General features: G+C 36.0%; 4 protein-coding genes and 2 non-coding genes across 6 annotated transcripts; 4 read left to right on the top strand and 2 right to left on the bottom strand.

Annotated features, from left to right (window-relative positions):
- The first annotated feature begins 5,130 nt into the window (after positions 1-5,130).
- On the top strand, positions 5,131-5,237 carry LOC145135311 (small nucleolar RNA R71). Its single transcript, XR_013719773.1, has one exon. It is a non-coding gene; the product is annotated as a small nucleolar RNA R71 (small nucleolar RNA).
- Positions 5,238-9,710: 4,473 nt separating this feature from the next.
- On the bottom strand, positions 9,711-12,268 carry LOC145130510 (uncharacterized). The gene is made up of 3 exons (XM_079065296.1): positions 11,834-12,268; positions 10,595-10,844; positions 9,711-10,237 (listed from the first exon to the last, which is right to left on the bottom strand). The coding sequence occupies exons 1-3, from the start codon at positions 12,266-12,268 to the stop codon at positions 9,711-9,713; spliced, it is 1,212 nt and encodes a 403-aa protein (XP_078921422.1).
- Positions 12,269-14,182: 1,914 nt separating this feature from the next.
- LOC145130509 (uncharacterized) lies at positions 14,183-14,632 on the bottom strand. The gene has a single exon (XM_079065295.1). It carries the CDS (start codon positions 14,630-14,632, stop codon positions 14,183-14,185), a length of 450 nt encoding a protein of 149 aa, XP_078921421.1.
- Positions 14,633-15,645: 1,013 nt separating this feature from the next.
- Positions 15,646-15,752, top strand: LOC145135302 (small nucleolar RNA R71). The gene has a single exon (XR_013719764.1). It is a non-coding gene; the product is annotated as a small nucleolar RNA R71 (small nucleolar RNA).
- A 3,652-nt stretch (positions 15,753-19,404) lies between these two features.
- LOC145129978 (glucan endo-1,3-beta-glucosidase 3-like) lies at positions 19,405-23,848 on the top strand. Its single transcript, XM_079064813.1, has 3 exons — positions 19,405-20,025; positions 22,075-23,356; positions 23,458-23,848. Exons 1-3 carry the CDS (start codon positions 19,965-19,967, stop codon positions 23,600-23,602), a joined length of 1,488 nt encoding a protein of 495 aa, XP_078920939.1. The 5' UTR covers positions 19,405-19,964; the 3' UTR covers positions 23,603-23,848.
- A 1,313-nt stretch (positions 23,849-25,161) lies between these two features.
- Positions 25,162-27,189, top strand: LOC145133773 (kirola-like). The gene is made up of 2 exons (XM_079068732.1): positions 25,162-25,412; positions 26,744-27,189. Exons 1-2 carry the CDS (start codon positions 25,226-25,228, stop codon positions 27,010-27,012), a joined length of 456 nt encoding a protein of 151 aa, XP_078924858.1. The 5' UTR covers positions 25,162-25,225; the 3' UTR covers positions 27,013-27,189.
- Positions 27,190-27,640: the final 451 nt, after the last annotated feature.

The following is a 27,640-nucleotide window of genomic DNA, read 5'->3' as shown; positions in this document are numbered from 1 at the left end:
CCTGGGCGTACGCGGGGCGTAATGGGCCGCGTTTAGAATCGGGGGCGCGCACACGTACGCACAGCGTACCAAAGTGTACGCGCTGCGTACGTGCACAGATAAGGAAAAACCCTAATTTGAGGGTTTAAGAGCTATATAAACCCCATTATAGCCTCCCCCTGGTTTCTTATCAGCCTCCTCACCCACAAGAAAACCCTAACTCGTTCTTATCCCTTTTCATTGTATGAAGTTGCTTTTGTGAGTGCTTTTAGTGAAAGAAAGTTGTGAAGAAGGAAAGGAAGGGTTGGAGAAGAAGCTTGAGCTCAAGGATCTGGACTAAGCTCACTCTTTTGTCACAAAAGAAGGTATAAAGCACTTAACTTTCTCCCTCATATTCTAGATCTAGGGTTATGGAAGTTTTGGACCTCTTTAGGTCCAAAGGTTGGACCTTGACCTTGTGAATCCGTTTGTGAGCTTGGGATTGCCATCCTTGAGGCTCAAAACACTATCTTAGCAATAAAGTTTCAGTCTTTGAGGCTTTCATGAAGCTATGCATGAGATCTAGCCACTTCCATGGAAATAGATTATTGTTTTTAGAGTTTGAGCTGATGTGAGTCTTGCAAGCCATCAAGTAAGCAAATTTATGGTTTAAGGCATGGAATAAGACTTGGATCTAAGTTTGTAGCTTCTGACTCGGAGTATTAAGCACTTAATGGAAAAGTGTCTTAACATGGGGATTACGCTGAGTGTACGTGCAGGTACGCCCAGCGTACTCACTAGCAGACCAGTACGCTTAGCGTACAGTGGAGTACGCCCCGCGTACTCAGCAGAGTTGGGCTTTGTGCTATTGGGCCTCGGTGTGGGCTGTGTTTTGGATTTTGGACCTTGGGCCTTAGTGGGCCAGTAGGAGTCAGAGTATGGGCCAAAGGCATTTTGGGCTTAAGTTGGGCCATATGAGGAGTTAGGCCCAATTTAGAAAATTGGGCCATTAGTGGGCCATTAGTGGACTTAGAAAGAAATAAAGGGTTTGGGCCTTGATTATGGCTCACACCATAGCAGGGGTAAAATAGTCATTTCACCCATAGAAGGATCCTCGTTTTGATTAAGGGTTTTATTGGTCATGATAGCCGGAGAGAAGTCGGGACAGCAGTCAGGGATCTTTAACTCTGATTTTCAGCAGTCAGTTCTTCGAGGTGAGTTTCCTTCCAGTAGGAACAGGTCTACGGCCACAACGCCGACCCGTATAGATATCAGTAGTTCCGGACTGCGGTCCGATGCCGGGGTGGTCCCGAGAAGTAGTTCAGCATGCTTGATGTCTTTGTGATTCAGGCACGTCTATGTGTTATGTGTTCCGGACTGCGGTCCGATGCAGTATGCAGTATATGTGTTATTGTTATATGTTATGATTATGTTATGCTATGTTTAGTCAGTTCCGGATTTCGGTCCGATGCAGTAGGCAAGGCCCCAGTTAGTTCCGGACTTCGGTCCGATGCAGTGGGCAAGGCCCTAGTTAGTTCCGGACTTCGGTCCGATGCAGTGGTCAAGGCCCTAGTTAGTTCTGCACTTCGGTCCGATGCAGTGGGCAAGGCCCTAGTTAGTTCCGGACTTCGGTCCGATGCAGTTGGCAAGGCCCTAGTCAGTTCCGGACTTCGGTCCGATGCAGATGGCAAGGCCCTAGTCAGTTCCGGACTTCGGTCCGATGCAGTGGGCAAGGCCCTAGTCAGTTCCGGACTTCGGTCCGATGCAGTGGCCAAGGCCTAGTATGTGCTTTATACGTTATTGTATGGTATGTGGTAGTTTGGGGGAGCTCACTAAGCTTCGTGCTTACAGTTTCAGTTTTGGTTTCAGGTACTTCGACTTGCAAGGGAAAGGGCCCGGGATGATGACATGGCACGCACCACAGTTTTAGCCTGGGAGTTAGACTCTGATATTTTTGACATGATCTTGACATCAGTTTTGATATGAGACATATTTTATGACATTTTGAGACACACGACTTATGGTTTTCTTATATGATATTTGGATATTATGGTTTTAGTAATGTTTTCGAACGAAATTTTTGGCTTGTATTTTTGGGATGTTACAACTTGGGTGAAAATGGGTCTTTAAGGATAAGAATGGCATACATGGCATGTTACATACATATAAAGCTAGACTGATGACAAAGAGTTACTTGCAAACTTATTGTCTAGACTAAGATTAAACTTATCCATCAATGGCCATATTAAAGTTTATCAAGATACTGATTTCCATAACAAAATTTCATGATTATGAAATATGAATAATGGATGTAAAAATTTCCTTCTTAAATGGAAAGCTTTACGAGGTTGTTTTTATGTCACGACCTGAGGTTTATATACATTATAAGTATCTTAATTAGAATATATAAGCTTTATAAGTTCATTTATGGACTCCAATAAGAATCTTGTAGTTGGAATCTTTATTTCGATGAGAAAATCAAAGAGTTTTTCCCTTTATCTAGGAGTAAAGATGAACCACATATACATAGACAAAGTCTTGAATAAATTCAAGATTTAGGACTATGCGAAAGTGTTCATATAGTTGCATGAAAACTGTATGAACATATATGTAACATCTATATTCCAGGTAAAAGTCTTTTATATTTCTAAGTAGAGGTTTTAGGATTTTAACGCAAACTGCACGGTAAGGATCAGACCACAACGCATGACAAATTGATAAATGGCAGCACTATGGGGGTGCTCATCACGACGTGGTGGCGGTTGGGGTTCAAATCCCCAAAATTCGGGTCTTGAGCCCTATTTGAGGGCTCTAAATTCTAGGGTTGCCTGATCTGGCAACCCCCTTTCTCTAAGAACGTCGCTCTTCCAAACCATATCCCCATACTTGATTCATGAGCTCTTTTTCTTGTTTTGGTGGAGCTTGAAGAATAAGGGACTCCATTTGGTGCAATGGAGTCTTGTTCTAGGCTTGATCTTACTTCTACATTAGATTTATGGTCCTTAGGATGTATAAAGTTCTAACCTTGATCTTGGCTTTTTCTAGATCTAGGTTTATGCATCTTTTGGGTGGTTTGGAGTCCTTTTTTCTAGTTATCCTTGGAGTTGAGCAACTCCGCGACCTTTTAACTAACCCAAATGATTTCTGGAATGAAGTGTTGAAAGAAAGGTGTGTTTTCATGCTTCCTCCTGAGGGCAAATATGAGTCTTGGTGCATTTTAGAATTAGGTTTAGAGTTTTGGTGCATTTGAGAGATGAGAATGGGTAAAGTTAGAAACTTTATCCATTAAGACCTTTGGATCTATAATATATGAGCTTTTGAGCTCCGTAGATTAAATGTGAAGTGCTTAATCCATTTAAACTGTTTTGGATGCTCCCCACGACGCAGTGAATGGGTGGTTGTGACGTGACATTGGGGTTTGGTCGCATATGTTTTTTCATATAGTTACCACAACGTGAATATGGGGTTGGCTACGGTGCGGTGGGTCAACCGTTGACCATTGAATTTTGACCAATTTGACTTTTGGTCAAACTTTAGGGGTTTAGGTCATAGAATGAGATTTGGCCTTTTATTGAATGTTTAGGTGGTTTGTAGTACCAACCTTTACATTTCATGTGAGTTGTGGTGTCTGTCTGTTTTGACTATGAGGTGAGTTTTCTCATTATATTATGATTGGACACAAGGTGTGGTTGTATGTTTGTTGTCTTTGTGACTCTTAGTAGTATATTTATATGCTTGTGGGGCGGGGACTTTTGTTATTATATGTCGGGCGGGGCCCATTACTCAGGACGCGACCCATAATTTATCACGGGGTCCATTATTCAGGGCGAGGCCCATTACTTGTGTTGTATATGATATTTGGGGGAACTCACTAAGCCTTGTGCTTACGGTTTAAGTTTTAAATATTTCAGGTACTTCTGGTAGCAAAGGGAAGAGCCTGACCTGATTTAATCACATCCACCGAAGATTTCTCACTATCTATTTTGTTATTAAACTCTGATATTGGTTTTGAATTACAAACTCATGTTTTGATTATCTTGTTTTGAATGATGTTGAATGATTTTTACTTATTTCTAAAAATGAAAGAATTAATCTAATTTTCGGGATGTTACAATATAAAAAAAGTTTGAGAAAATTTTAAGTTACGTTTAAAACGTTGTATTAAAAAATATAAAATAAGTATATATATATATATATATATATATATATATATATATATATATATATAGAGAGAGAGAGTGAGAGAGAGAGAGAGAGACAGAGAGAGCTAGGTTATAATGTGGATGGATAACTATTGTGTCGACGTCTGGACAATGCTATTCAATGAGAATTACAAAGATAATAAGTTGTTTAGTAATGTGAATGCGTTCAACCTCACACAATTATTGTCATTTTCATGCATTCTAACGAATTCTTATTCAATTTTATTCTCACACAACGTTTTTCACTCATTTTCATTTTTACAGAATACGACTCAATAAACATTTCGACAACAACCTTACAAAATGAGAATAATAAAAAGAAAAGTTTATAATAACCTTATAGACAGTTTAATTAGTGAGAATGTGTGATAATGACTATAGTTATGTAAGATTGAATGTATTCACACTATCAAACAATATATATATTTAATTTCTTTGTCATTCTCACAGAATAACATTGTCAACACGTCTGCACAATAAATGCAATCCACATTTGAACCTAACTCTCTGTCTCTCAGTCTCTCTCTCTCTCTCTCTCTCTATATATATATATATATATATATATATATATATATATATATATATATATATATATATATATATATATCAGGTAAGATTTTTTTTGATAGGAAGGTAAGATGTTTTTTTTCGACATTTTTTTTTGGCGAAAAAACAAATGAATCACTAGACGAAAAAAAATAACATGATTCACAAAAAAAAAAAAAATCCTAAAAAGACATTTCAATGATTCATTTTTACGATGATTTTGTTGATATTAACATGATTCACCACCCCTCGAGTCGAGTCATGTCTTGGATTATGATATTCTCTAGAGTGCTTAAAGAACTCTTCAATGATTCTTTTAACTTCAGCCGTATTTTTCTTCGTTAACGGGACTTGAGAGTCAAGCAGTTGTCTAGTGATGACATTTACTCCATCATAGAAGGTCGACGCTTCTTGTTGCACATTAAGGTCATTTTGTGGGCAATTCCTTAGTAGACCTTTGTAGCGCTCCCATGCTTCGAATAAAGACTCTCCCGCTTGTTGCTCAAAATTGGCAATGGCCTTCTTGAGTTTAGCAATTTTAGATGGTGGGCAAAATTGTTCCAGGAACTCCTCACGCATCTTAGCCCATGTAGTAATCTCTCCCGGTGGTAGTGCTTTTAGCCAATTCTTTGCAGCCCCTTTAAAAGTAACAGAGAGCATCCTCAATAACACCGTCTCTCTAGGTACATTTGGAATGTTGAAGTAGTCGGCGATGTCATTAACTTCATCAAGATGCTTGTATGCATCTTCATAATCCTTTCCGGTGAAAGGAATCTCCTTCAATGCAGTAAGGATGTGCCCCTTAAGTTCAAACGTGGCAGTGGCGGGTATCGCGGGTTGCACAAGCCCCGGACCGGTGTCGTCTCAAATCCTCTTTTTGTATGCCTCCATCGAGAGGTCGGCAATGTCGGCCATGGTGTTGTCGGGTTCTTCTTCGTGATCACTTTCTTCAAAATCGGTAACACTTTCCTCCTGCCCGGTCTCATACTCGGTGCCTTCTTTCGTGTTGCTGGATTCCCCCACTTTCTTTCCCTTCTTCTTGCCAAAAACTGATTTAAGACTCTTAAAAGGCGACTTCTTCGGTCTTGTCCTTGTTCTTGCGAAACGATGATTCCGGGTTTTTAAGTGGTGGAATCAAAGATGAATTTGATCCACGGATCATAAACAATCTGCAAGAAACAGAAAAACGCATAAAAAGAACAAAACAAACTGAAAAACGAAACTGGAAAATTTCCTTGGACTCGTCGAGTCGGTGCGAATGGACTCGACGAGTTCAAGGGTAAAACAGAAAAAAGTTTAAAACGAAATTTCAAAAAGAAAAGAAACTAAAACTTAAATCTAATTAAAACTTTTCCTAAAGCAGTAACTTTGTGCAAGAAAATCTTACACAAAGGATCGATAACACTAGCAATTAAAATTAATTTTAGAACCGTTCCCCGACAACGGCGCCAAAAACTTGATGTGTGTGGAATGCACTAGTTTTAATCCTACTTTTTGAATATACATTAAACACACAAAAGGCAGTGAATATGTCGATTGGTGGTATAGTTTAGCAAGCAGGGTATCGAACACAGGGAACGACAATTAAGCTAATTACTAATATTATCTAAAAAACAAGCAAATAAAGAAAGGGGTTTCTCTAGTTTTACAAGACTAGAAAACTAAAGTACTTAACTAATAGTCAACTAAGCAAATGAAAATCAACTAAATTCAATAATAGGAAAGACTTCTGTTTAGGTTTTGAATCGTTTATTCCTATGGTTGATTTTATGACAGGAGCAATGGATTAATTAGCATTGGCTACCGATTAGTGTGATTAGGTTCACGTTCGCTATTACTAATCCTTAGAAAACAGATTAATTTAAACAGTGGACAAGTGATTAAACTAATAGATTTCGTAGTTTATTGGTTCGGGTTAAGTAAGACTTGTAGTAACTAATCAAATTGCTAATTCAATTAACCTCTTGTTGATGGTTCGTCACACAAGCTCACACATTAATTTTCCTATTTTCTAGTTAACCCTAGTTTCACGTTCGCTATTCCTAGGCATATAACAATGTTTTCACACAAATCATATGAGATTAGCAATTAAGAGATGTTCATGCAACTTAATATGATGGTTAATTAACAGAAAATAGTTGTAATTAACACATAAGGTTCTTTAACAAGCTTAACAAAACAAAATCACCAAATTAAATTAATCCAATCATAAAATCAAACCATATTCATAAAGTCATCTATCCTAAACAGAAGTTATGAGTTTTTAGCTCATAATTAAAGCAAAAAACAACTCAAAAATGAAATCAATTGATGCAAACATAGTTTAAACAAAAGATTAAGTAAAGAGTACACTTGAATTGCCTTGATCTTCCCAAAATCGAATGATTAGACTTGATCTTCGAGTTCCAGAGCTCCAACAACAACTTGAATCGTAAATTATCCTTCAAGGGTTCCAGAGAGAGATCCCAAAATCGTGAATTAAAGCCATTTATATAGTTTCTGAAAACAGGGGCTACTCGTCCAGTCCATATACCGACTTGACGAGTCCACCACTTAAAATCCGTATACGATAAGGAATCGTATTTATTAGCGAATCTTCGAGCCTACTCGGCGAGTAGGCACCCAACTCGCCGAGTTCTTTAGGGTTTTTATTTCTTTTCTTTCTTTCTTCAATTCCCGAGCTTCCTATCGCTTTTTATGCTTCCTTTTGCTTCCGAGCTCATCTTTTAGGCTACAAATACATTTTAAACATATTTAAGTACCTTTTGTTCATAATTTGCGATAAAATAGCCAAAAAGTATTAAGATTTAATACAAAATATATGACTAATTATGCACATATCAAAATACCCCACACTTGACTTTTGCTTGCCCCAAGCAAAACTGAATTTTAACATACTAGCATCACATAAAGTAATTCCAATCAAACCCAACCATTATGCGAAGACCGCAACGCATGCATTTGTGTCTAAATTTTTCCTAAGGACCCCGCTAATTCTAAATACTCATAATCCTCATTAATACTCGCCCACTGCTTTTGAACAACACTCATTTTATGCATCCCTCCGAATCCATCCGCAGAAAACTTTCTAACGTCAAGGTATTTTTGGTCCAGCAACCCAAGCACACATAATCTAAAAAATTACAACTTTTTGATACCACAATGGAGCTCTTTGGAATTCTTCACTTCTTTGATAATTTGATCTTGATTTCTTTGAATTCACCACCTTGTTGTTTGATTTTTGGTATCTTCAACTTTTTTAATCTTCTAAACTTTGATCTTTTAATCTTCACTTTGATTGCTCCCAAAATTCTTACAATTTTTTATTGTAATTCTCTCTTTTTTTTAAACATGTATCTCACTTTTTTTTCACTCAATGCCTACATGCTTAAGCAATGGCACTCAACTTCAACCTTTATTGGTTAAAGTATTAGTCTTCCTGGATACATTTCAAGTACACGATGCTAAACATATTGCGATCCTCAAACTAAGCGATGTTGTGTTTTTGTCCCATGATTTCACTAGAATAAAGGAGGCCATAAATGCATTATAACGTATATTGGCTCAACCAAACATTTGGGTTCTCATAAAATCATCAAACATAATACTAGCATGATTCCTAATTGCTTTTACCAAAATTTTCTAAATTAGCCCTGACAATTTTAATTCAAAATTTTCAAAATTAACTAAAATTTTCAAGATTTTCGAAATTTAACTAAAATTTCAACAAGTGTAACCAACCCCCTACCCCACACTTAAGTTATGCAATGTCCCCATTGCATATTATGCATGATAAAGAATAATAAAAGTAAAGAGATAATTGGAACAAACTCCCCTGGGATAGTAGTGGCGAGGTTGATCTTCTTCATTTTAAAGCTCCTTCTTCATTTGACTTTAGACATGGGAACAACTCATCCATGTCTTGGGTGTCAAAATCTCGTGTGGTACAGCTCCAATTATAAGGGGAAAACTTTTGGAAATGATCGGAAAATGATCTTTCAAAGAAAAGAACCAATGCTCGTATCAAATGTGGTCAAATTTCGAACTTGAAAATAGAATTAACGAGTGACTCGTCAAGTAGATATGCTAACTCGCCGAGTTGTAGTGTGACTGGCAGAAAAATCATGAAATTTCACATGGACTCGTCGAGTAGATATGATGCACTCGACGAGTAGACCGCTGTGTGGAAAAATTTGTATTCTGCCCAGGTCCGTTTCTGATGTATGGGGGTAATATAAACTAATATTTCCCCCGTTTTTCTTCAGTAAATAAATACTCTATAACTCTTCTATCAATTGTACTCATAACTTGACTCAAAACTTCATTTTCTCTCTTGCCTAGACTCGACCTCTTGCTTGGTTAGCCTTGACTCTATACCCTCGCATGTAATCCTAAGCCTCAAACTGAAAAGATCAAAGCAAACACAAGTGATAGAAAACAAAAACATCCTACATAATCCTAGCTACCATAAGTTCAAAACAATCAAAACAAACAAAAATAAAAATTATCTTTAACCAAACATATCAAAATAAATTTAAATCAAACAAAACGAAAAAACAAAAAGAAAGCAAACTCTAGATATCGGGTTGCCTCCCGAAAGCGCTTCTTTTTTAGAAGTCGTTAGCTGGACTCCTTCCCACTCTACGTTTCAACGGCTTCCTCCAAATCTAGTCGTTCCTCAAGTCTTTTGTCCCTTGGCATTCCTTCTTCATATCTCTTCACCCGATGCCCATTAACCTTAAAGCTTGACCCGTCTTTGCCCCATAATTCAATTACTCCATAAGAATAGACATGTTTTATTGTAAAAGGCCCGGTCCAACGAGTGCGTAATTTTCCCGGAAAGAGCTTTAATCTTGAATTGTACAATAGAACTTTTTGCCCTTCCTCAAACTCCTTATTACCCCTCAACCTTGCATCATGCCATCTTTTGGTCTTGTCCTTATAAATTAATGAGTTAGTATAAGACTCATTCCTCAATTCTTCCAACGCATTCATTTGCAAAAGTCAATTTGTACGCAACTCATTTGGCTCAAAATTACATGTCTTCAAAGCCCAATAAGCTTTATGTTCAAGTTCCACGGGTAAATGACAATTCTTACAATATACTAGCCTATAGGGTGTGGTTCCAATGGGTGTCTTGAATGCGGTCCTAAATGCCCAAAGCGCATCATCCAATTTGTCTGCCCAATGTTTTCTATTATTCCCCACCGATTTCTCCAATATTCGTTTAAGTGCCCTATTCGTAATTTCAGTTTGCCCATTTGATTGTGGATGGTAAGGTGTTGAAAATCTATGGCGTACCCCATATTTTTGCAACACTCTTGCTAGTTGATCATTAGCAAAGTGGGTTCCCCTATCACTAATTAATGCCTTAGGTACCCCAAATCTTGAGAATAATTTCCTTAAAAATTTGACCACAACCCTAGCATCATTGGTTGCTAATGCTTGCGCTTCTGCCCACTTTGACACATAATCCACCGCCACTAGTATGTATTTGTTGCCTTTGGATGAAGGAAATGGTCCCATGAAATCTACACCCCACACATCAAAGATTTCACAAACTTGAATATTCATTTGGGGCATTTCATTCCTTGCCGATATATTACCCGTTCTTTGGCAAACATCACATTCCCTTATGTAGGTAGCAACATCTCTAATGATAGTAGGCCAATAGAACCCCACATCAAATACTTTTTTAGCAGTGTATTACACCCAATGATGTCCTCCTACAGGTCCATTGTGACAATGCTCTAAGATGTCCCGACTTTCCTTGCCAAACACACATCTTCTGATGATCCCATCTGCACAGCTCCTAAAAATATATGGCTCATCTCAGAAATAATATTTAATATCTGAGAAGAGCTTCTTCTTTTGTTGATGAGTAATACCTTTTCGAATGTAGTCGCCAGCCAAGTAATTTGCAATGTTTGCATACCATGGTTCTTCATCCACGATCAACATCAAGTATTCTTCCGGGAAGCTATCTTCAATGCCCATATTATCTATCTCTTCCCTTTCTGGATTTTCTAACCTAGAAAGATGGTTAACAGCTACATTCTCCATTCCCTTTTTATCCTTGATCTCGATGTCAAATTCTTGTAGTAAAAGTACCCATCGGATCAATCTTGGCTTTGCATCCTGCTTGGCAAACAATTACTTAATAGCAGAGTGGTCAGTGAAAACAGTAGTTTTAGATAAAATAAGATAAGGGCGAAATTTGTCAAAAGCATACACCACAACTAATAATTCCATTACGGTTGTGGTGTAATTTTCTTGGGCAGGATTTAATGTCTTGCTGGCATAATAGATGGGTCGAAAGTGCTTATCAACCCTTTGGCCAAGCACATCTCCTAAAGCAAAGTCGCTCGCATCACACATTATTTCAAAGGGCAGGTTCCAATTCGGGGCGACAATGATCGGGGCATTAGTTAACTTTTCCTTTAAAACTTCAAATGCAGTTAAACACTCTTTAGAAAAATTAAAAGGTGCATCTTTTAAAATTAATTGAGTTAGAGGTTTAGTAATTTTTGAAAAATCTTTTATGAAATGGCGGTAAAAACCCGCGTGTCCTAAAAAACTCCTAATGCCCTTCACATTAGTTGGTGGGGGTAATTTAGCAATTGTATCAATTTTTGCCCGATCCACCTCAATTCCCTCCTTGGACACTTTATGACCTAAGACTATGCCCTCTTTAACCATAAAGTGACATTTTTCCCAATTTAAGACTAGATCGGTCTTTTCACACCTAGCAAGCATCAAGTCAAGGTTAGTGAGACAATCATGAAATGAGGAGCCAAAGACAGAAAAGTCATCCATAAACACTTCCATAAACTTCTCTACCATGTCATGGAATATTGTCGTCATGCATATTTGAAAGGTCGCGGGCGCATTGCATAACCCAAAAGGCATGCAGCGATAGGCAAAAGTCCCACTTGGGCAAGTGAAAGTAGTCTTTTCTTGGTATCTATAGGGATTTGAAAATAACCCTAGAATCCGTCTAAGAAATAATAGTAACTATGGCCAGATAATCGTTCAAGCATTTGATCGATAAAAGGAAGGGTAAAATGTTCTTTACGAGTGGCATCGTTTAACTTCCGGTAATCGATGCACACTCACCAACCGGTTACCGTTCGGGATGGTATGAGCTCATTCTTCTCGTTTGTGACAACGGTCATCCCTCCTTTCTTAGGCACCACTTGAACGGGACTAACCCATGGACTATCGGAAATATAATATATGATCCCTGCATCCAAAAGCTTGACTACCTCCTTCTTTACCACTTCTTGCATGTTCGGGTTCAATCGCCTTTGATGTTGCACTACCCGTTTTGCTCCTTCTTCTAGGTTGATCTTGTGGGAACAATAAGAAGGGCTAATCCCTTTAATGTCGACAATGTTCCATGCAATAGTATTCTTTCTCTTTTTTAGAACTCGGACTAAGTCTTCTTTTTCAGATTTAGTAAGGTCAGAAGCTATAATTACAGGTTTTTGTTCACCTTCTTCAAGAAATACATACTCCAGATGATTAGGTAGAATTTTCATCTCTGATTTCGTGTTCTTCATGCTAAACACATCGAGTCCAGGGAAAAATTCGCGTCTGGTCGTGTTTTTTCAAACGGACTCGTCGAGTCAGAGGATGCTACTCGGTGAGTCGGGCTTTCAGCATTTCTGTTCAATTCATTATATTCAGCTTCTTCAAGAAATCTCTCTGTCTCCATCAGATCTCTTTCAGCATCAAATTTATCTTCAAAAGTAAATGGTAGACTTGCTTGGTTTGTCTTCCTTCCACTCTTCCATTAACTCCTCCAACATATCAACCGAGAACGCCGTGTCATTGTTAGATGTCATTTTATGCATCTTTTAGGGTAGTTTTCATTATTATTTAGTATCATATTTTGTACATTTGCATTTCATTTATTTAAATAATGTTCAACTCATGTAATTCGTAAGAATTCCCGTACTGCTCATGTTTTTATGTCAATTTCAGATAGTTTTATTGGAGTAGTGCTTTGGGAGCAGTTGGATGCGCGTTTGGATCTTAAAATGGAGCTTGGAACTTATGGAGTATGTTGTGGAATGATTGGAAGATGCTTTGGTCAAGAAACATTCGATCGAATTGATCACACGAAGATAGAATATGCAATCTAAAGTTAAAGGATGTTGCTGGCAGCTTTGACCCCCTGTCAGTATTTTGACCATATCTCATGAACCGTAACTCCGATTGAGGCAATTCAAAATGATCTGAAAAGTAGACGAAATTTCGGACGTCTTAGGCATAACATACGATCGCAGGTTGCCTTTATGCGATCGCATGGGGCCTTTATGCGATCGCAGGTTGGCCAAAAAGTTCCAAAATAGCATCCTACTTCATTAAAAAGGCACGAGGCGCGTTTTCTTCAAAACCTGCGATCACAGGTTGTCTACATGCGATCGCAGGTTGCCTTTATGCGATCGCATGCACGTCGTTTTTGCTGTTGGACGTATAAATAGACCCTGATAGCATTCCAGTAACCTAAGTTGGCGATTCTAGAGGTTCCAGACGACAAAAATACGATTTTGGAGGCGTTTCTTCTCCGATTTCAACGATTTCTGAAGATCTGGAGACTGTGGATCATCTCCTTCAAGTAGATTAGTAAGATTAGTTGTTTGATGTCTCTTTTCATCTGTTTTCATCAGATTTTGGCCATGTCTGGCTAAACCCTAGTTTTCAGTTCTGCATAAGACAAGTACTTTTCATGTGATTGATCATTAGATCAGGTTTTGATTTGTGTTTCTATCTAGATTCTTCAGTTTTGTTCTTAATGAATGTTTGATTTTAATTCTTGTTAGTCTGATCACCTAGCTAGGGCTTTATCATTCCTGTTAATCAGTCAATAGAATACGTAATTGTTCTTGTCAACTGGTAAAAGTAACAAGTAATAAATCGGTTCCGTGTTTGGGATTTGACTTTATTATAAACTGAAAAAATCATATCTTTACGCTTCCGAGCTTGTGAGAAGTATTGCGTATTGCTGGGAATTTTACAAAGAACTTAATGCAACTTTTCTGATCTTAATTAAGAGCTTGTTTGATTAGACAGTAAAAAGTTAGGGTTAATTGAAGAGATTGTTTTGATTAACTAGTTTAGGTAAAAGAGAAATTACTAGAGCTTGTTAGTTTTTCTCAGTACCAGCTTAGATAGAACGCATCTCAAATAATCAGATCTGGATCAGTTGCATGATTAGGAAAGTCACAACAGAACTGGAATTATTTTTATTATCGATTTTCGTATCATTTAATATCACTGCATTTTTAGTTTTTAGTTTAATCAAAAACTCACCTTTTATAATTTATGTTTTGACTAGATGTGCCTGATGCAAAAAGGCATTGACCATTAGGCTGTGTCCCTAAGGATTTGACCCTGCTTCCCTGTGCTATATTTTTAGTGCATTCCAAGCAGTGATAAATTTATTTGTTTAATACGTGCGCGACAGCGGGTTAACAGTCATCACTACACCTTGCATGCTTCATGGCTTGATCTATTCCAAATGTAACTGATTCTTCCCTCACCCGAAGGGTAAGTTTTGAATCTCTCATATCAACTATAGCACTTGCGGTGTTAAGGAAGGGTCTTCCAAGTATAATCGGGACTTGAGAGTCCACTTCCATATCTAACACTATGAAGTCTGCGGGAAACACGAATTTGTCAACTTTTACTAATAAATTCCCGAATTGGCAAGGCAAGGTCAAACTACTCGGGTCACCTTTCTTCTTAGGTAATTTGTTCAACATGGCGGATGAACAATTTTCATTTAGAACCAACTTCTGCACCTCTTCCATCTTCTTCTTATTTGTAATAAGCTCCTTTAAGGACTTGGCATACTTAGGCATTTGTGCAACCGCCTTGATGAAGAGCATATTGATTTGAAGGGCTTTGATGTGTTCCATAAATTTTTGATAATCAATATCATTCTTATCTTGTTTAGCTCATACTGGAAACGACAGTGGAGGCTGATATGGTTTAACAGGAGGCTTATTATTCTGTTCAAGTGGGGGACTCGTCGAGTCCATGTCTTCGACTCAGCGAGTCGCATCGGGTTTCTGCGATTTTTCAGACTCTTCCTCTTGCACCCTTTTTGGATCTTCCTTCTGTATAGGGGTCAGAGGAGTAATAATCTTCCCGCTCCTAGTTGTTACGATGTTTATATGTGCGCCCTTCGGATTGTTTTCGGTATTACTAGGAAGCGCACCCGGTTGTCTCTCGTTTATTTGTAGTGCAAGTCGGCCTAGTTGTTTTTCAATGTTGAGGATGGAAGCTTGCTGATTTCTCATCAAAGATTGTTTCTCTTTCATCATGAGTTTTTTGTTCTCTTATTGCAGCATCGGTTTCGTTGTGTCGTTTCTCGGACGCAGCTGCAAGTCTCATGAGCATGTCTTCAAAATCTAGCTTCTTCTCTTGTACTGGTTCCTCTTTTTGAAAGAAACCTCTTGTATTCATTTTATATTTCTCATCCTTAGCCTTTTTGTGCTCATCATAAGGTAGCCATGCTTTCTTTGGTTTTCGCCAATCTTCATCGTATTTATCGCCACTCGAGTAACATACTTGCACTTTCCGGTTCCCATTCTCGTCAAGATCGCAATCCTTTGTAAGGTGAAGCCCGCTACAGTTTTCACACTCCACTCTAATGACATGGATGGATTGGTCCATCTTAGTCATCCTTCGCTCCATAATCTCCAATTTGTCCATCACGGCTGCCATGCTATCATTCACAGAGTTCACCACCCCTCGAGTCGAGTCATGTCTTGGATTATGATATTCTCTAGAGTGCTTAAAGAATTCTTCAATGATTCTTTTAACTTCAACCGTATTTTTCTTCGTTAACGGGCCTTGAGAGTCAAGCAGTTGTCTAGTGATGACATTTACTCCATCATAGAAGGTCGACGCTTCTTGTTGCACATTAAGGTCATTTTGTGGGCAATTCCTTAGTAGACCTTTGTAGCGCTCCCATGCTTCGAATAAAGACTCTCCCGCTTGTTGCTCAAAATTGGCAATGACCTTCTTGAGTTTAGCAATTTTAGATAGTGGGCAAAATTGTTCCAGGAACTCCTCACGCATCTTAGCCCATGTAGTAATCTCTCCCGGTGGTAGTGCTTTTAGCCAATTCTTTGCAGCCCCTTTAAAAGTAACAGAGAGCATCCTCAATAACACCGTCTCTCTAGGTACATTTGGAATGTTGAAGTAGTCGGCGATGTCATTAACTTCATCAAGATGCTTGTATGCATCTTCATAATCCTTTCCAGTGAAAGGAATCTCCTTCAATGCAGTAAGGATGTGCCCCTTAAGTTCAAACGTGGCAGTGGCGGGTATGGCGGGTTGCACAAGCCCCAGACCGGTGTCGTCTCAAATCCTTTTTTTGTATGCCTCCATCGAGAGGTCGGCAATGTCGGCCATGGTGTTGTCAGGTTCTTCTTCGTGATCACTTTCTTCAAAATCGGTAACACTTTCCTCCTGCCCGGTCTCATACTCGGTGCCTTCTTTCGTGTTGCTAGATTCCCCCACTTTCTTTCCCTTCTTCTTGCCAAAAACTGATTTAAGACTCTTAAAAGGCGACTTCTTCGGTCTTGTCCTTGTTCTTGCGAAACGATGATTCCAGGTTTTCAAGTGGTGGAATCAAAGATGAATTTGATCCACGGATCATAAACAATCTGCAAGAAACAGAAAAACGCATAAAAAGAACAAAACAAACTGAAAAACGAAACTGGAAAATTTCCTTGGACTCGTCGAGTCGGTGCGAATGGACTCGACGAGTTCAAGGGTAAAACAGAAAAAAGTTTAAAATGAAATTTGAAAAAGAAAAGAAACTAAAACTTAAATCTAATTAAAACTTTTCCTAAAGCAGTAACTTTGTGCAAGAAAATCTTACACAAAGGATCGATAACACTAGCAATTAAAATTAATTTTAGAACCGTTCCCCGACAACGGCGCCAAAAACTTGATGTGTGTGGAATGCACTAGTTTTAATCCTACTTTTTAAATATACATTAAACACACAAAAGGCAGTGAATCTGTCGATTGGTGGTATAGTTTAGCAAGCAGGGTATCGAACACAGGGAACGGCAATTAAGCTAATTACTAATATTATCTAAAAAACAAGCAAATAAAGAAAGGGGTTTCTCTAGTTTTTTACAAGACTAGAAAACTTAAGTACTTAACTAATAGTCAACTAAGCAAATGAAAATCAACTAAATTCAATAATAGGAAAGACTTCTGTTTAGGTTTTGAATCGTTTATTCCTATGGTTGATTTTATGACAAGTGCAATGGATTAATTAGCATTGGCTACCGATTAGTGTGATTAGGTTCACGTTCGCTATTACTAATCCTTAGAAAACAGATTAATTTAAACAGTGGCCAAGTGATTAAACTAATAGATTTTGTAGTTTATTGGTTCGGGTTAAGTAAGACTTGTAGTAGCTAATCAAATTGCTAATTCAATTAACCTCTTGCTGATGGTTCGTCACACAAGCTCACACATTAATTTTCCTATTTTCTAGTTAACCCTAGTTTCACGTTCGCTATTCCTAGGCATATAACAATGTTTTCACACAAATCATATGAGATTAGCAATTAAGAGATGTTCATGCAACTTAATATGATGGTTAATTAACAGAAAATAGTTGTAATTAACACATAAGGTTCTTTAACAAGCTTAACAAAACAAAATCACCAAATTAAATTAATCCAATCATAAAATCAAACCATATTCATAAAGTCATCTATCCTAAACATAAGTTATGAGTTTTTAGCTCATAATTAAAGCAAAAAACAACTCAAAAACAAAATCAATTGATGCAAACATAGTTTAAACAAAAGATTAAGTAAAGAGTACACTTGAATTGCCTTGATCTTCCCAAAATCGAATGATTAGACTTGATCTTCGAGTTCCAGAGCTCCAACAACAACTTGAATTGTAAATTATCCTTCGAGGGTTCCATAGAGAGATCCCAAATTCGTGAGTTAAAGCCCTTTATATAGTTTCTGAAAACAGGGGCTACTCGTCGAGTCCATATACCGACTCGACAAGTCCACCACTTAAAATCCATATACGATAATGAATCTTATTTGTTCGCGAATATTCGAGTCTACTCGGCGAGTAGGCACCCAACTCGCCGAGTTCTTCAGAGTTTTTCTTTCTTTTCTTTCTTTCTTCAATTCACGAGCTTCCTATCGCTTTTTCTGCTTCCTTTTGCTTCCGAGCTCATCTTTTAGGCTACAAATACGTTTTAAACATATTTAAGTACCTTTTGTTCATAATTTCCGATAAAATAGCCAGAAAGTATTAAGATATAACACAAAATATATGACTAATTATGCATATATATATATATATATATATATATATATATATGCGAGATAATGACTTAAAAGGTAATGTACTTTTTGATTTATACACATTTTGTCATTGAGTTTTTTTTTGTCAACATTTATCCCTTAAACTTGTTTAACCGTACACATTTAGTCTGTATGACCGACTACTGTAGGTAAACCGGAAAAAATGACTTAATAGGGTAATATATTTTCACTTTGTACACATTTTGTTTTTAATATACTTTTTGAACATTTAGTCCTTAATATTTTTTTGTTGCAAAGTAAGTCTTTGTTGTTTTGTACATATTCAATACTTATGATCGATTTCTTTAGGTATTTCTCACGGCATCTTATGTGAGACAATCATTAATGAGGTGTTTGAGGCTATTGATGCTTATGGGCATCACGGCCTCATGTGCTTGGTTACTTAGGTCTTGTGTTGTGGACGTCGTAACTTCTTCATACGATCTTAGATTTTAATGATCTTTATATCCACGTGTTCGTATTTGTTGTGTTCTGAACGTTGTAACTTATTCATATGATCTCAAATTTCAACGATCTTTATATCCACGTGTTCGGATTTTAACGATCTTTATATACATGCGTTTATGAATGTATATATGAATGTCTTTTTTTTTTTAAAAAAAATCGTAAGTAAAAACATATATTACTTTTTAACATGATTAATCTAAACAAAAATTACAGTAGACTCAAATACAAATGTATGAATATAAAGATCGATAAAATCTGAGATGGTATGAAGAAGTTATGATGTTCAGAACACAAGACCTAAACACCAAATAATCGAGGCCGCAGTGACCATAAGCACGAACATCTCCGAACACCTCATTAATGATTATCTTATGTAAGATGCCGTGAGAAAAATTTAAAAATACTGTTCATAAGTATTGAATGTGTGCAAAAACAACACATACTTATTTTGGAACAAAAAAATATTAAGGAATAAATGTGCAAAAAAAATATTAAGGACTAAATGTACAAAAAAAATATTAATGATTAAATGTGTATAAAGTGAGAAATATATTCGTCTATTAAATCATTTTTTCTGACTTACCCGAAGTAGCCGGTCATAAAAACTGAATGTGTACAACTAAACAAACTGAAAAGACAAATATAGACGAAAAAAGCTCAATGACAAATGTATAAAAATCAAAAAGTATATTATATTTTGAAGTCATTATCCCTATTTTAATGATACTCCTGTTTTGTTGGTAACTAACAAGTTTCTTCTCAAATTCAGCATAATTCTTTTAAATATAAGTTTTGTAAAATGGTATGATCATAGATTGTAGATGCTTTTACAAAGGGTTACCTTTGAAAGTACAAACTAATTGAAGGGTTCCTATTGTAGTTCTACAATCAAAATGCCCTCCTGCCTCCTCCGGGTCCTCCCTTTCTCTCCCTCTCCACAACATTCTGTCCCACCCTCACTCTTGGTTGGCTCTTCGAATCCTCAAAAAAGCCTCCCCACTTTTTCTAAATTTCCCACATGGGATCTTGATATCGAGCTTCCATTATTGATCTTCGTAGGTTCTCTGAAGTTTTCTGCATCAAGATCACAATCGGCTCTTTACTCTCTAAAAACCCTCGCTACTCTCTCTCTAAATTCCCACGTGCCTTCTTGAGGTTGCGAGCTTCAGTTCTGTCACTAATCTGGAACGATTCTTTGAAGATTTGCGTATTCATCAAGATCTAAATATCTATGTCGGTTCTTGATGTTGAGCTTCCATTACTGAGCTTGAATGGTTGTTTAAAGATTTGAGTGTTCATCAATAATCAATATTACAAATGGTCATCAATATCTAAACTCCTTTATGGGTTCTTGAGATTAAGCTTCCATTACTGACCTTAAATGGCTGTTTGAAGATTTGGGTGTTAATCAAGATTACAAATGGTCATCAATATCTTCATTATTCTGCTGCTTCTTCCTTTGGCTGTTTCAGCTGACCAAGGTCAACTCTTTTCTCCATTGACTTGTTTGGTTTTTTATTTTTCGGGTAATCGTATAAACTTGAGCTTGATTCTGGTTTCAGACAATCTTGTGAAACATTTTTAATGATTTCATAATAATTTTTTTTTTTTTTTTTTTTTTTGTAAAATTTGTACACAATGTTCTTTAATACCTTTGTTCCTTGTACCCTTTTAAGCAATTTCGATAAAGACCCGAAACATGACTCAATCAATCTAGTCTAGACAAGTCTCATAAGTCACAACCCATTTAATATTTTAGAATCTAACCATGTGACTGCGTCTATAGAGTGACAATAATTCCGTTGTAGTAAATTTATAATTAATATACACATTTATTGTTAAAGTGACTATACATATTAACATATAGAAAGAAGAATGTGTGTGTACACATGTCGATAAGTATCATTTTTGGACTTCTTTCTTGAATCAAAAAGGTTTTTACCTTTCCCTATATTCTGTTTGGTAGAAGAAATTATTATTATTATTATTATTATTATTGAGTTGAAGATATTATTATTATTTTTTATATTTTTTATATTGGTATGTGTATAAGTCTCCGTGTTTTGCATTCAGACGTTATATTTGACCAAAAAATGTGCAAATATCATCCACTAAATATTATATAAAAATTTACTTTAATGAAATGTAAATCGATACATTACATCAAACTTGATGTTTTGTTATACTTAAACATAAAGTAATTCATTTGAACCATTATGATCAATGAAACTAAGTTTGTAGGATTTTAATTAAATCACATAATTTATTAATGAGAACATCAAAATTATATCAAAATTATGGAAAGGTTTTAACAAAATGGCCATTGTTCACTTTTTACACAAATGGCCAGCTATTTGTCGCAAAATTGTTTTTTAAATGTTTTCAAAGCAAAAAAACTTCAAAAAAGAAAAAAGAAAAAAGATTAAAATATATCACTTTCGCAAATCGCAATGATATGAAAAGTTTAAGAATGCTATGAAGAATTTCACAATTCTGTGATTTTAATTTAAAGATAATCATCCACAAAAAAATTCGCATAAAAAAAGTAATTTCGTAACCATACATAGGGACATTTTTAAAAAGTGAAAAATATAATTGATTAAATAAATTTCTCTACTTTGGTCAATTTTGTGATACTTTTATTATTAATATAAAGAAATAAAATTAATTTACATAAATCCATTATTTCAGTATCTCTATTTTCAATGTTTGAAGATTATTAATATTACTAATTTGTTATATTGTCCTTTGGTGCTATTAATAATTTTTCTACTCTATCGTCTTATTGTAACGTTCTTTATTTTAGAATACTTAACCGTTAATTACTTAATTCCTTAGTTTGTTGGTACTAATTTGTTTACGTATGTGGCATCTTATTATTAACTAATGATAACATGTATTTGTTTATTCAAAAAGGTCAAAATCTATAAACTATTTGATTATGTTTATGGTTTAATTTTTATTTGATTGTTTTTATGGTTTAATCTTTATATCTTAGTTATGCTAACGAAATTCACTTAAGTTTTTTAATGTTTTATTTAGCGAGTCATAATATAGTTTTCAAACTTTTTAAATTGTTATGTTTGAGAGATCAAAAAAATATCTTATAAACTAGTTTTTTAAAAAACTATATAGACTAGTTTTTTAAAAGTTTTTTTAAATTTCCAAATACATCCTTAATTAATTATAGAAAATATATTTTTTTAAATACATTTTTATGTCATTTTATATCTTTTAACTCGTTTATGAGCTAGTTTTATCCAACATTATTTTTGATCAACTAATTTGCTATCCGCTAGTTTTTCAGCTAATAACTAGCCATTATGTCAAACATAATGAAAATTTAGTTGCTTTAGTGAATTATTTTGAGAGTATGGCAAACATAATTTAGCTTATTTTTGAGCTAATTACAATTTAGTAAAAATATTTATAAACCAACTTTTTAATAATCTACTTGATCTAACATAAGAATCTGTAAAAATAAAATCTGGTCTTCATAAAACGTATACTTCATGTGTTTTTGATTGCAGATGCCTTCGTCGGAGTAAACATAGGCACCGCCCTCTCCGACATGCCAAACCCAACCCAAGTCGTAGTCCTTCTCAAATCTCAACAAATCCGCCATGTCCGCCTCTACGACGCCGATCAGGCCATGCTCCTAGCCCTCTCCGGCAGTGGAATCCAAGTCACTGTCACCGTTCCCAACCAACAACTCCTCGCCATCGCTCAATCCAACGCCACCGCCGCCAATTGGGTATCCCGTAACATCCTCCCACACATCACCACCACCAACATCACCGCCATTTCAGTCGGAAACGAAGTCCTCACCACCACCCCAAACACGGCATCGGTCCTAGTCTCCGCCCTAAAATACATCCACTCCGCCCTAATCGCCGCCAGTCTAGACTCCCAAATCAAAGTCTCCACCGTCCATTCTTCCTCCATCATCCTCGATTCCTTCCCTCCCTCTCAAGCCTTCTTTAATCGGACATGGGAACCTGTAATGATTTCATTACTAGAATTCCTCCAATCCACCGAGTCGTACCTCATGCTTAACGTCTACCCGTATTCCGATTACATCCAATCAAACGGCGCAATTCCGTTGGACTACGCCCTATTCCGCCCTCTCACGCCGGAAAAAGAAGCCATCGATTCCAACACCCTTTTACACTACACAAACGTCTTCGACGCTGTGGTGGATGCAGCTTATTTCGCGATGTTGTATCTAAACTACACAAACATTCCAATCGTTGTAACGGAATCCGGTTGGCCATCAAAAGGTGATTCCAACGAACCAGACGCCACCCTCGATAACGCCAATACCTACAACAGTAACTTGATCAAACATGTTTTAAACACCACCGGAACTCCAAAACACCCCGGAGTAGCCACCAGTACGTACATCTACGAGCTTTATAACGAAGATTTGAAACCGGGATCGGTGTCGGAAAAAAACTGGGGGCTTTTTTATTCAAATGGGAAGCCGGTTTATGTGCTTCATTTGATTGATTCTGGGTCTGTGTTGGCGAATGACACCACCGACGAGACTTATTGTGTGGCTAAAAAAGACGCCGACAAGAAGATGTTGCAGGCGGCGTTGGACTGGGCTTGTGGGCCGGGGAAGGTGAATTGTTCGGTGATGTTGCAGGGTGAACCGTGTTATGAGCCGGATACGGTGGTGGCACATGCGACTTACGCTTTTGATTCTTATTATCACCGGATGGGCATGGCTGACGGAACCTGCAACTTCAATGGCGTCGCTACCATTTCAACCACAAATCCAAGTCGTGATGGTTGTACTTTTCCGGGAAGGTAAAAAGAATAAAAGATCATCTTTTTATTTGTTAATTCGGTTGTGTGATTGTGAAAGGATATAAATACGTACTTACAGTTTTCTTTTTGATGTTTTTTAGTGGCGGGAGTAATGGAAGCTTCATCAATGGAACATCTGTGGCTCCGTCTACGAATTCTACCACATCGGTCGGGTTTTCAGTGTTGGATTCTGTTTCTTTCGTTCGAGTTTTTGGTGCATGTCTCTGGACGATGGCATTCTTGTAAATTGTACGCTTGTAGTTTGTAGAGACAAGTGAAGCCATGCAAAAAATGTACTTGCTTTTGATGGTATTCGATTCTTGCTAACGTTTTACTAGATTAGATAGTTATCAGTTATGTCGACATAATTACCTGAGTCACATAACATTAATTTGGGATAATGTACTTGCTTTTGAAATTGGTGGGACTTCTCTTGTAGTGAGAGATGTATTAATATAAGTCATAAGAGGTCAATTCATTTTTGTAAGAAAATAGTGTTGCTTGAAAACTGTTTTAAATTGGGTCAAATAATTGTCGATCACATTCTCTTTAATTATCACTTTCATCATCAAACAACTGGTTTAACAATTTCTCATATATTTGTCACAAGAAACAATAACATTTTATATAGTCTCAACATCATAATTTCTGTAAGACAAACAAGAATTTTGAACAACTCTTCTAACAAAAGAAGTGGGATTCCGTCAGGTTAGTTTCTCTTGTTCATAAACCACAACAAAGAAATAACTCTTCCGTTTATATGAAGTCAAAGGTGTTATCAACTGTACCAATCTCGTAATTTTATACAAAGTATATATATATATCCCAAATCATAGTCCTCCTATTTTGGAATGAAATATCTATGTAAAAGATCATCATGATTAACAGCTATCCGCTTTTAGATCGTTTGAATTTATACATTTTATTACCATATATACTTCTTCTTAAGTTCTTCACTTTTAAACAAAACTCATCATGTTGTTGCAATACACTAGCACACCGACTTAAAGAAACAAGTTTAACACCACTGTCAATTATGATTAGTCTATTATTATGTTCTACATTCGTCTTTTTAAAATACAACTTTAACTGGGTGTTTTCAAATCACATTTACAAATCTCCTTGTCCATAAATGTTTGGTTGAAAAAAATTCAATGCTCCTGTTAAAATCATTGATTATACTATCAATATAAGATTTACAAATATCATACCCCTAAATATAAGATTTACAAATATCATACCCCTAAAAATGCTCCTGTTAAAATCATTTGTAGTTTTACACTTTGCAATATATATAAATGTAAATGTCTGGAGGAATATTGTACAAGAGCTAACGTAATTTTCCCCTTGCATCATTGTCTAGATACATTTGATGAGTTGTGTGTTTAAGTTTCTCATAAGTTTGAAGAAAGATTGGAGGTGTACTTGGTCTTGTAAGAGTATCATCTTGATTTGTACAACTTCATAAAATTTTCTCTTAATATAGCATCTATTACTAGCTTCAGGGCTACCTAGGACCACAATTAATAATGTCATATTCCCATGTCTATTTCTTGTGGAATATATAGCTTAATAATTGCGAACATTCGAATTGCAAAACACAAGTGGAAGTGTTGATTGTTGAACCAAGCAATACCATTCATATTCATGTTGGTTAGATAGAGAACGCGAATATGAATATCCATCAGCCCCATATAAAAAAAGACGGTGGATTGCTTTTCTAATTATACATTAATATTCTTGTTTGCTTCTCAATCTGTTAAAGTAAATTGTAGATGGCTCTATATAAAGGCCTAGGGGAGGCAAGAGTTTTTCTCATCACAAAGCTTTTACCTTACAATCTTGAGAGCTAAAACATTTTCTTGAAAAATGGGTTTATCTGGGAAGAAGGTGGCTCAAGTGGATATCAAATGCAATGCAGATGTATTTCTTGGACTCTTGAGGTACAGGCCAAACAACTTGTCGAAGATAGCCCCAGATCATATTCTTGGATGCCAGTTGGTAGAAGGCGAATGGGGTACAATCGGATCCATAGTTATCTGGAACTACAAAATTGGTACGTAATATTCGTTCCTAATTTCGGAAAACATTTGAAGTTGGAACTTATCACGCTCAAGCTATCACCATGTCAGAAGCTCAAATATCATTTAATGTGAAGATACGATAATAATATGAAAACCACACACTTTATATATATAACTGAATATATGAACTAGTTACGATTTCAGTTTGTACTATGGTTTTTCGAAAGAGAAAATGACAAACTAGCCATATGTTTTAATTATTTTTCATTTACTAGTCAAAATTTTGCAATTAGCTAAAAATAGCCAACAAAACCGTAGCTAAATTAAGACGCATGTGGTTTCGGGTAAAGTCTATGGCTTCGTCTCGTATAATAAGAAAAAATTCATTTTTTTCGACAAAACCGTAGGTGATTTACTCACCTACCGTATGCTCTAAACAAAACTATTGTTTGGTGTTTGATGAGCATCAAGAACAAAACCCTAGCTGGCAGGTGTCATATACTGTCCTCCTTCAAATAACCTACTTTTTTGTTATTGGGATTCAATTACTTTTTTCGATCAAACTACCAATTAATACAAATAATATACCACATAATAAAACTATATTATTATACATGTTAGAAAAAGAAAAAACAAATTAAACACTGCAAACCATAGATGTGGTATGCCATTTACGGTGTACAAACTGCTAATGCAACATTCTGTGCATTAGTAGCTTATACACCGTATGTGGCATACCTCACCTACACTTTCAGTCTTTCTTTTTCTTTGGTTTTTGCAATAAAAAAAACTATACACAATACTATTAGATTTTAAGGTAAACTATAGAAAACAAATAAAAAACGAAGTTTACGACAAAAAACTAGTTGTTGATTCGAGTCGCCACAGAGAACGTTTCTTTAGCTTCAAACACTAAAAAATGACCTAAATAGAAATTTTTAACTTTATATATTATGGGCTAATGAGCTTCAAATATGTAGATGGGCTCCAAAACCATAGCATATTGCCCATAAACTATATGTAATTAGCCTAGTATATGACCAAACCGTAGGTTATAAGAAGAAAACCATAGGCTTCGTTAACTGTCTAGTGTTTCGTTGGCTATTTTTAGCTAAAGACTAAGTTTTGACTATTAAGTTAAAACTCATTAAAAAACATAGCTACATTTGTAATTTTCTCTTTTCTAAAAACATTCCATGCATGCATGTTTGTCTTAGGAACCCTAAAATTTCGTTAATTAATAATCCTTGTTTAGTGGTTTGTACAACTGTTTAATTAAAAGATGTCTATCTATAACCTTTTTTAATTTCTACGACGAATCAAATAGCCTCGATTCTTTATTGTGTTTCTTGATTATTTATAGATGGAAAGTTGCTATCTTCGAAGCAAGTTCTCGAAGCTGCAGATGAAAAAAACAAATCCATCACCTACACGCCGTTAGAAGGAGATGCCATGCTGCAGATTTACAAAAGCTTAAAAGCACACATTCACTTTAGTGAAAATGGTGAAAACAACTTTGTGACATGGACGCTTGAGTATGAGAAGATAAATGAAGACGTCCCTGACCCAGATGCACTCATTGATCTTGCTTACAAAGTTACCAAAGTTGTTGAGCTTCACCTTCTCAAGTGATCCTGATATTGATCAAATGATGGTGAAGACTACAAGAAGTAGAACTATATGACAATAAAAATATTGGGTTACACGTTACTCAATATGTATGGTTTCATTCTTATGTTCCTTATCTAAAGGTGATGCTTTCATGTATATTTATGGGCTTTAATTAAAGTGGTGTGTATTAAACTTAAATGCAAATGTGATTGTTGTTAATATAAACATATGGACACTGTCATATAAATTAATAGATATAACTGAATGTTGCTATTGTTGTAGATATAGCGACATATTTTGTGTTCTCCTTTTGATGCAAGAATATCCAGGTAAGATTCTGCTTAGGCCATCTCCAATGTATAAGTGCTTAGGCCATCTTCAATCAGCATTCCACTATAACACTATCATTTTATTCATTTAACTCCACACTCCATTTAATTCTATTAAAGTTTAATTGATCACCAAATCACCATTTTATTATATTTTTTATTTAAATAATATTAATACATAAAACTAAAATGTTAAAATAATTCAAAATTAAAAGTTACATCTTTTATTTAAAAAGATTGTTTATATTTTTCCACTCTTTATTTAGACAATTAAAAAGTAAATTATAAAACAAAATTTAATTACTTACAAAATTAAAATA

The sequence above is a fragment of the Lactuca virosa genome, chromosome 8, assembly GCF_052849685.1.
Source record: "Lactuca virosa cultivar CGN04683 chromosome 8, Lactuca_virosa_CGN04683_v6, whole genome shotgun sequence".
NCBI classification, from domain to species: domain Eukaryota; kingdom Viridiplantae; phylum Streptophyta; class Magnoliopsida; order Asterales; family Asteraceae; genus Lactuca; species Lactuca virosa.
Note: the sequence above shows the minus strand (reverse complement) of the source record. Positions and strands in the feature narration are given on the sequence as shown.

Excerpts from the sequence above, each read along its gene's own strand:
- LOC145130510 (XM_079065296.1), bottom strand. The coding sequence starts at position 12,268 with ATGAAGAACACGAAATCAGAGATGAAAATTCTACCTAATCATCTGGAG. Across the intron at positions 10,845-11,833 it reads AGCTCATACCATCCCGAACG|GATGCAAAGCCAAGATTGAT; the intron begins GTAACCGGTTGG and ends TTTGCCAAGCAG. Across the intron at positions 10,238-10,594 it reads TGGCGACTACATTCGAAAAG|ATTTCATGGGACCATTTCCT; the intron begins GTATTACTCATC and ends TGTGGGGTGTAG.
- LOC145130509 (XM_079065295.1), bottom strand. The coding sequence starts at position 14,632 with ATGGAACACATCAAAGCCCTTCAAATCAATATGCTCTTCATCAAGGCG.
- LOC145129978 (XM_079064813.1), top strand. The coding sequence starts at position 19,965 with ATGGTCATCAATATCTTCATTATTCTGCTGCTTCTTCCTTTGGCTGTT. Across the intron at positions 20,026-22,074 it reads GGCTGTTTCAGCTGACCAAG|ATGCCTTCGTCGGAGTAAAC; the intron begins GTCAACTCTTTT and ends TTTTGATTGCAG. Across the intron at positions 23,357-23,457 it reads GGTTGTACTTTTCCGGGAAG|TGGCGGGAGTAATGGAAGCT; the intron begins GTAAAAAGAATA and ends GATGTTTTTTAG.
- LOC145133773 (XM_079068732.1), top strand. The coding sequence starts at position 25,226 with ATGGGTTTATCTGGGAAGAAGGTGGCTCAAGTGGATATCAAATGCAAT. Across the intron at positions 25,413-26,743 it reads TATCTGGAACTACAAAATTG|ATGGAAAGTTGCTATCTTCG; the intron begins GTACGTAATATT and ends GATTATTTATAG.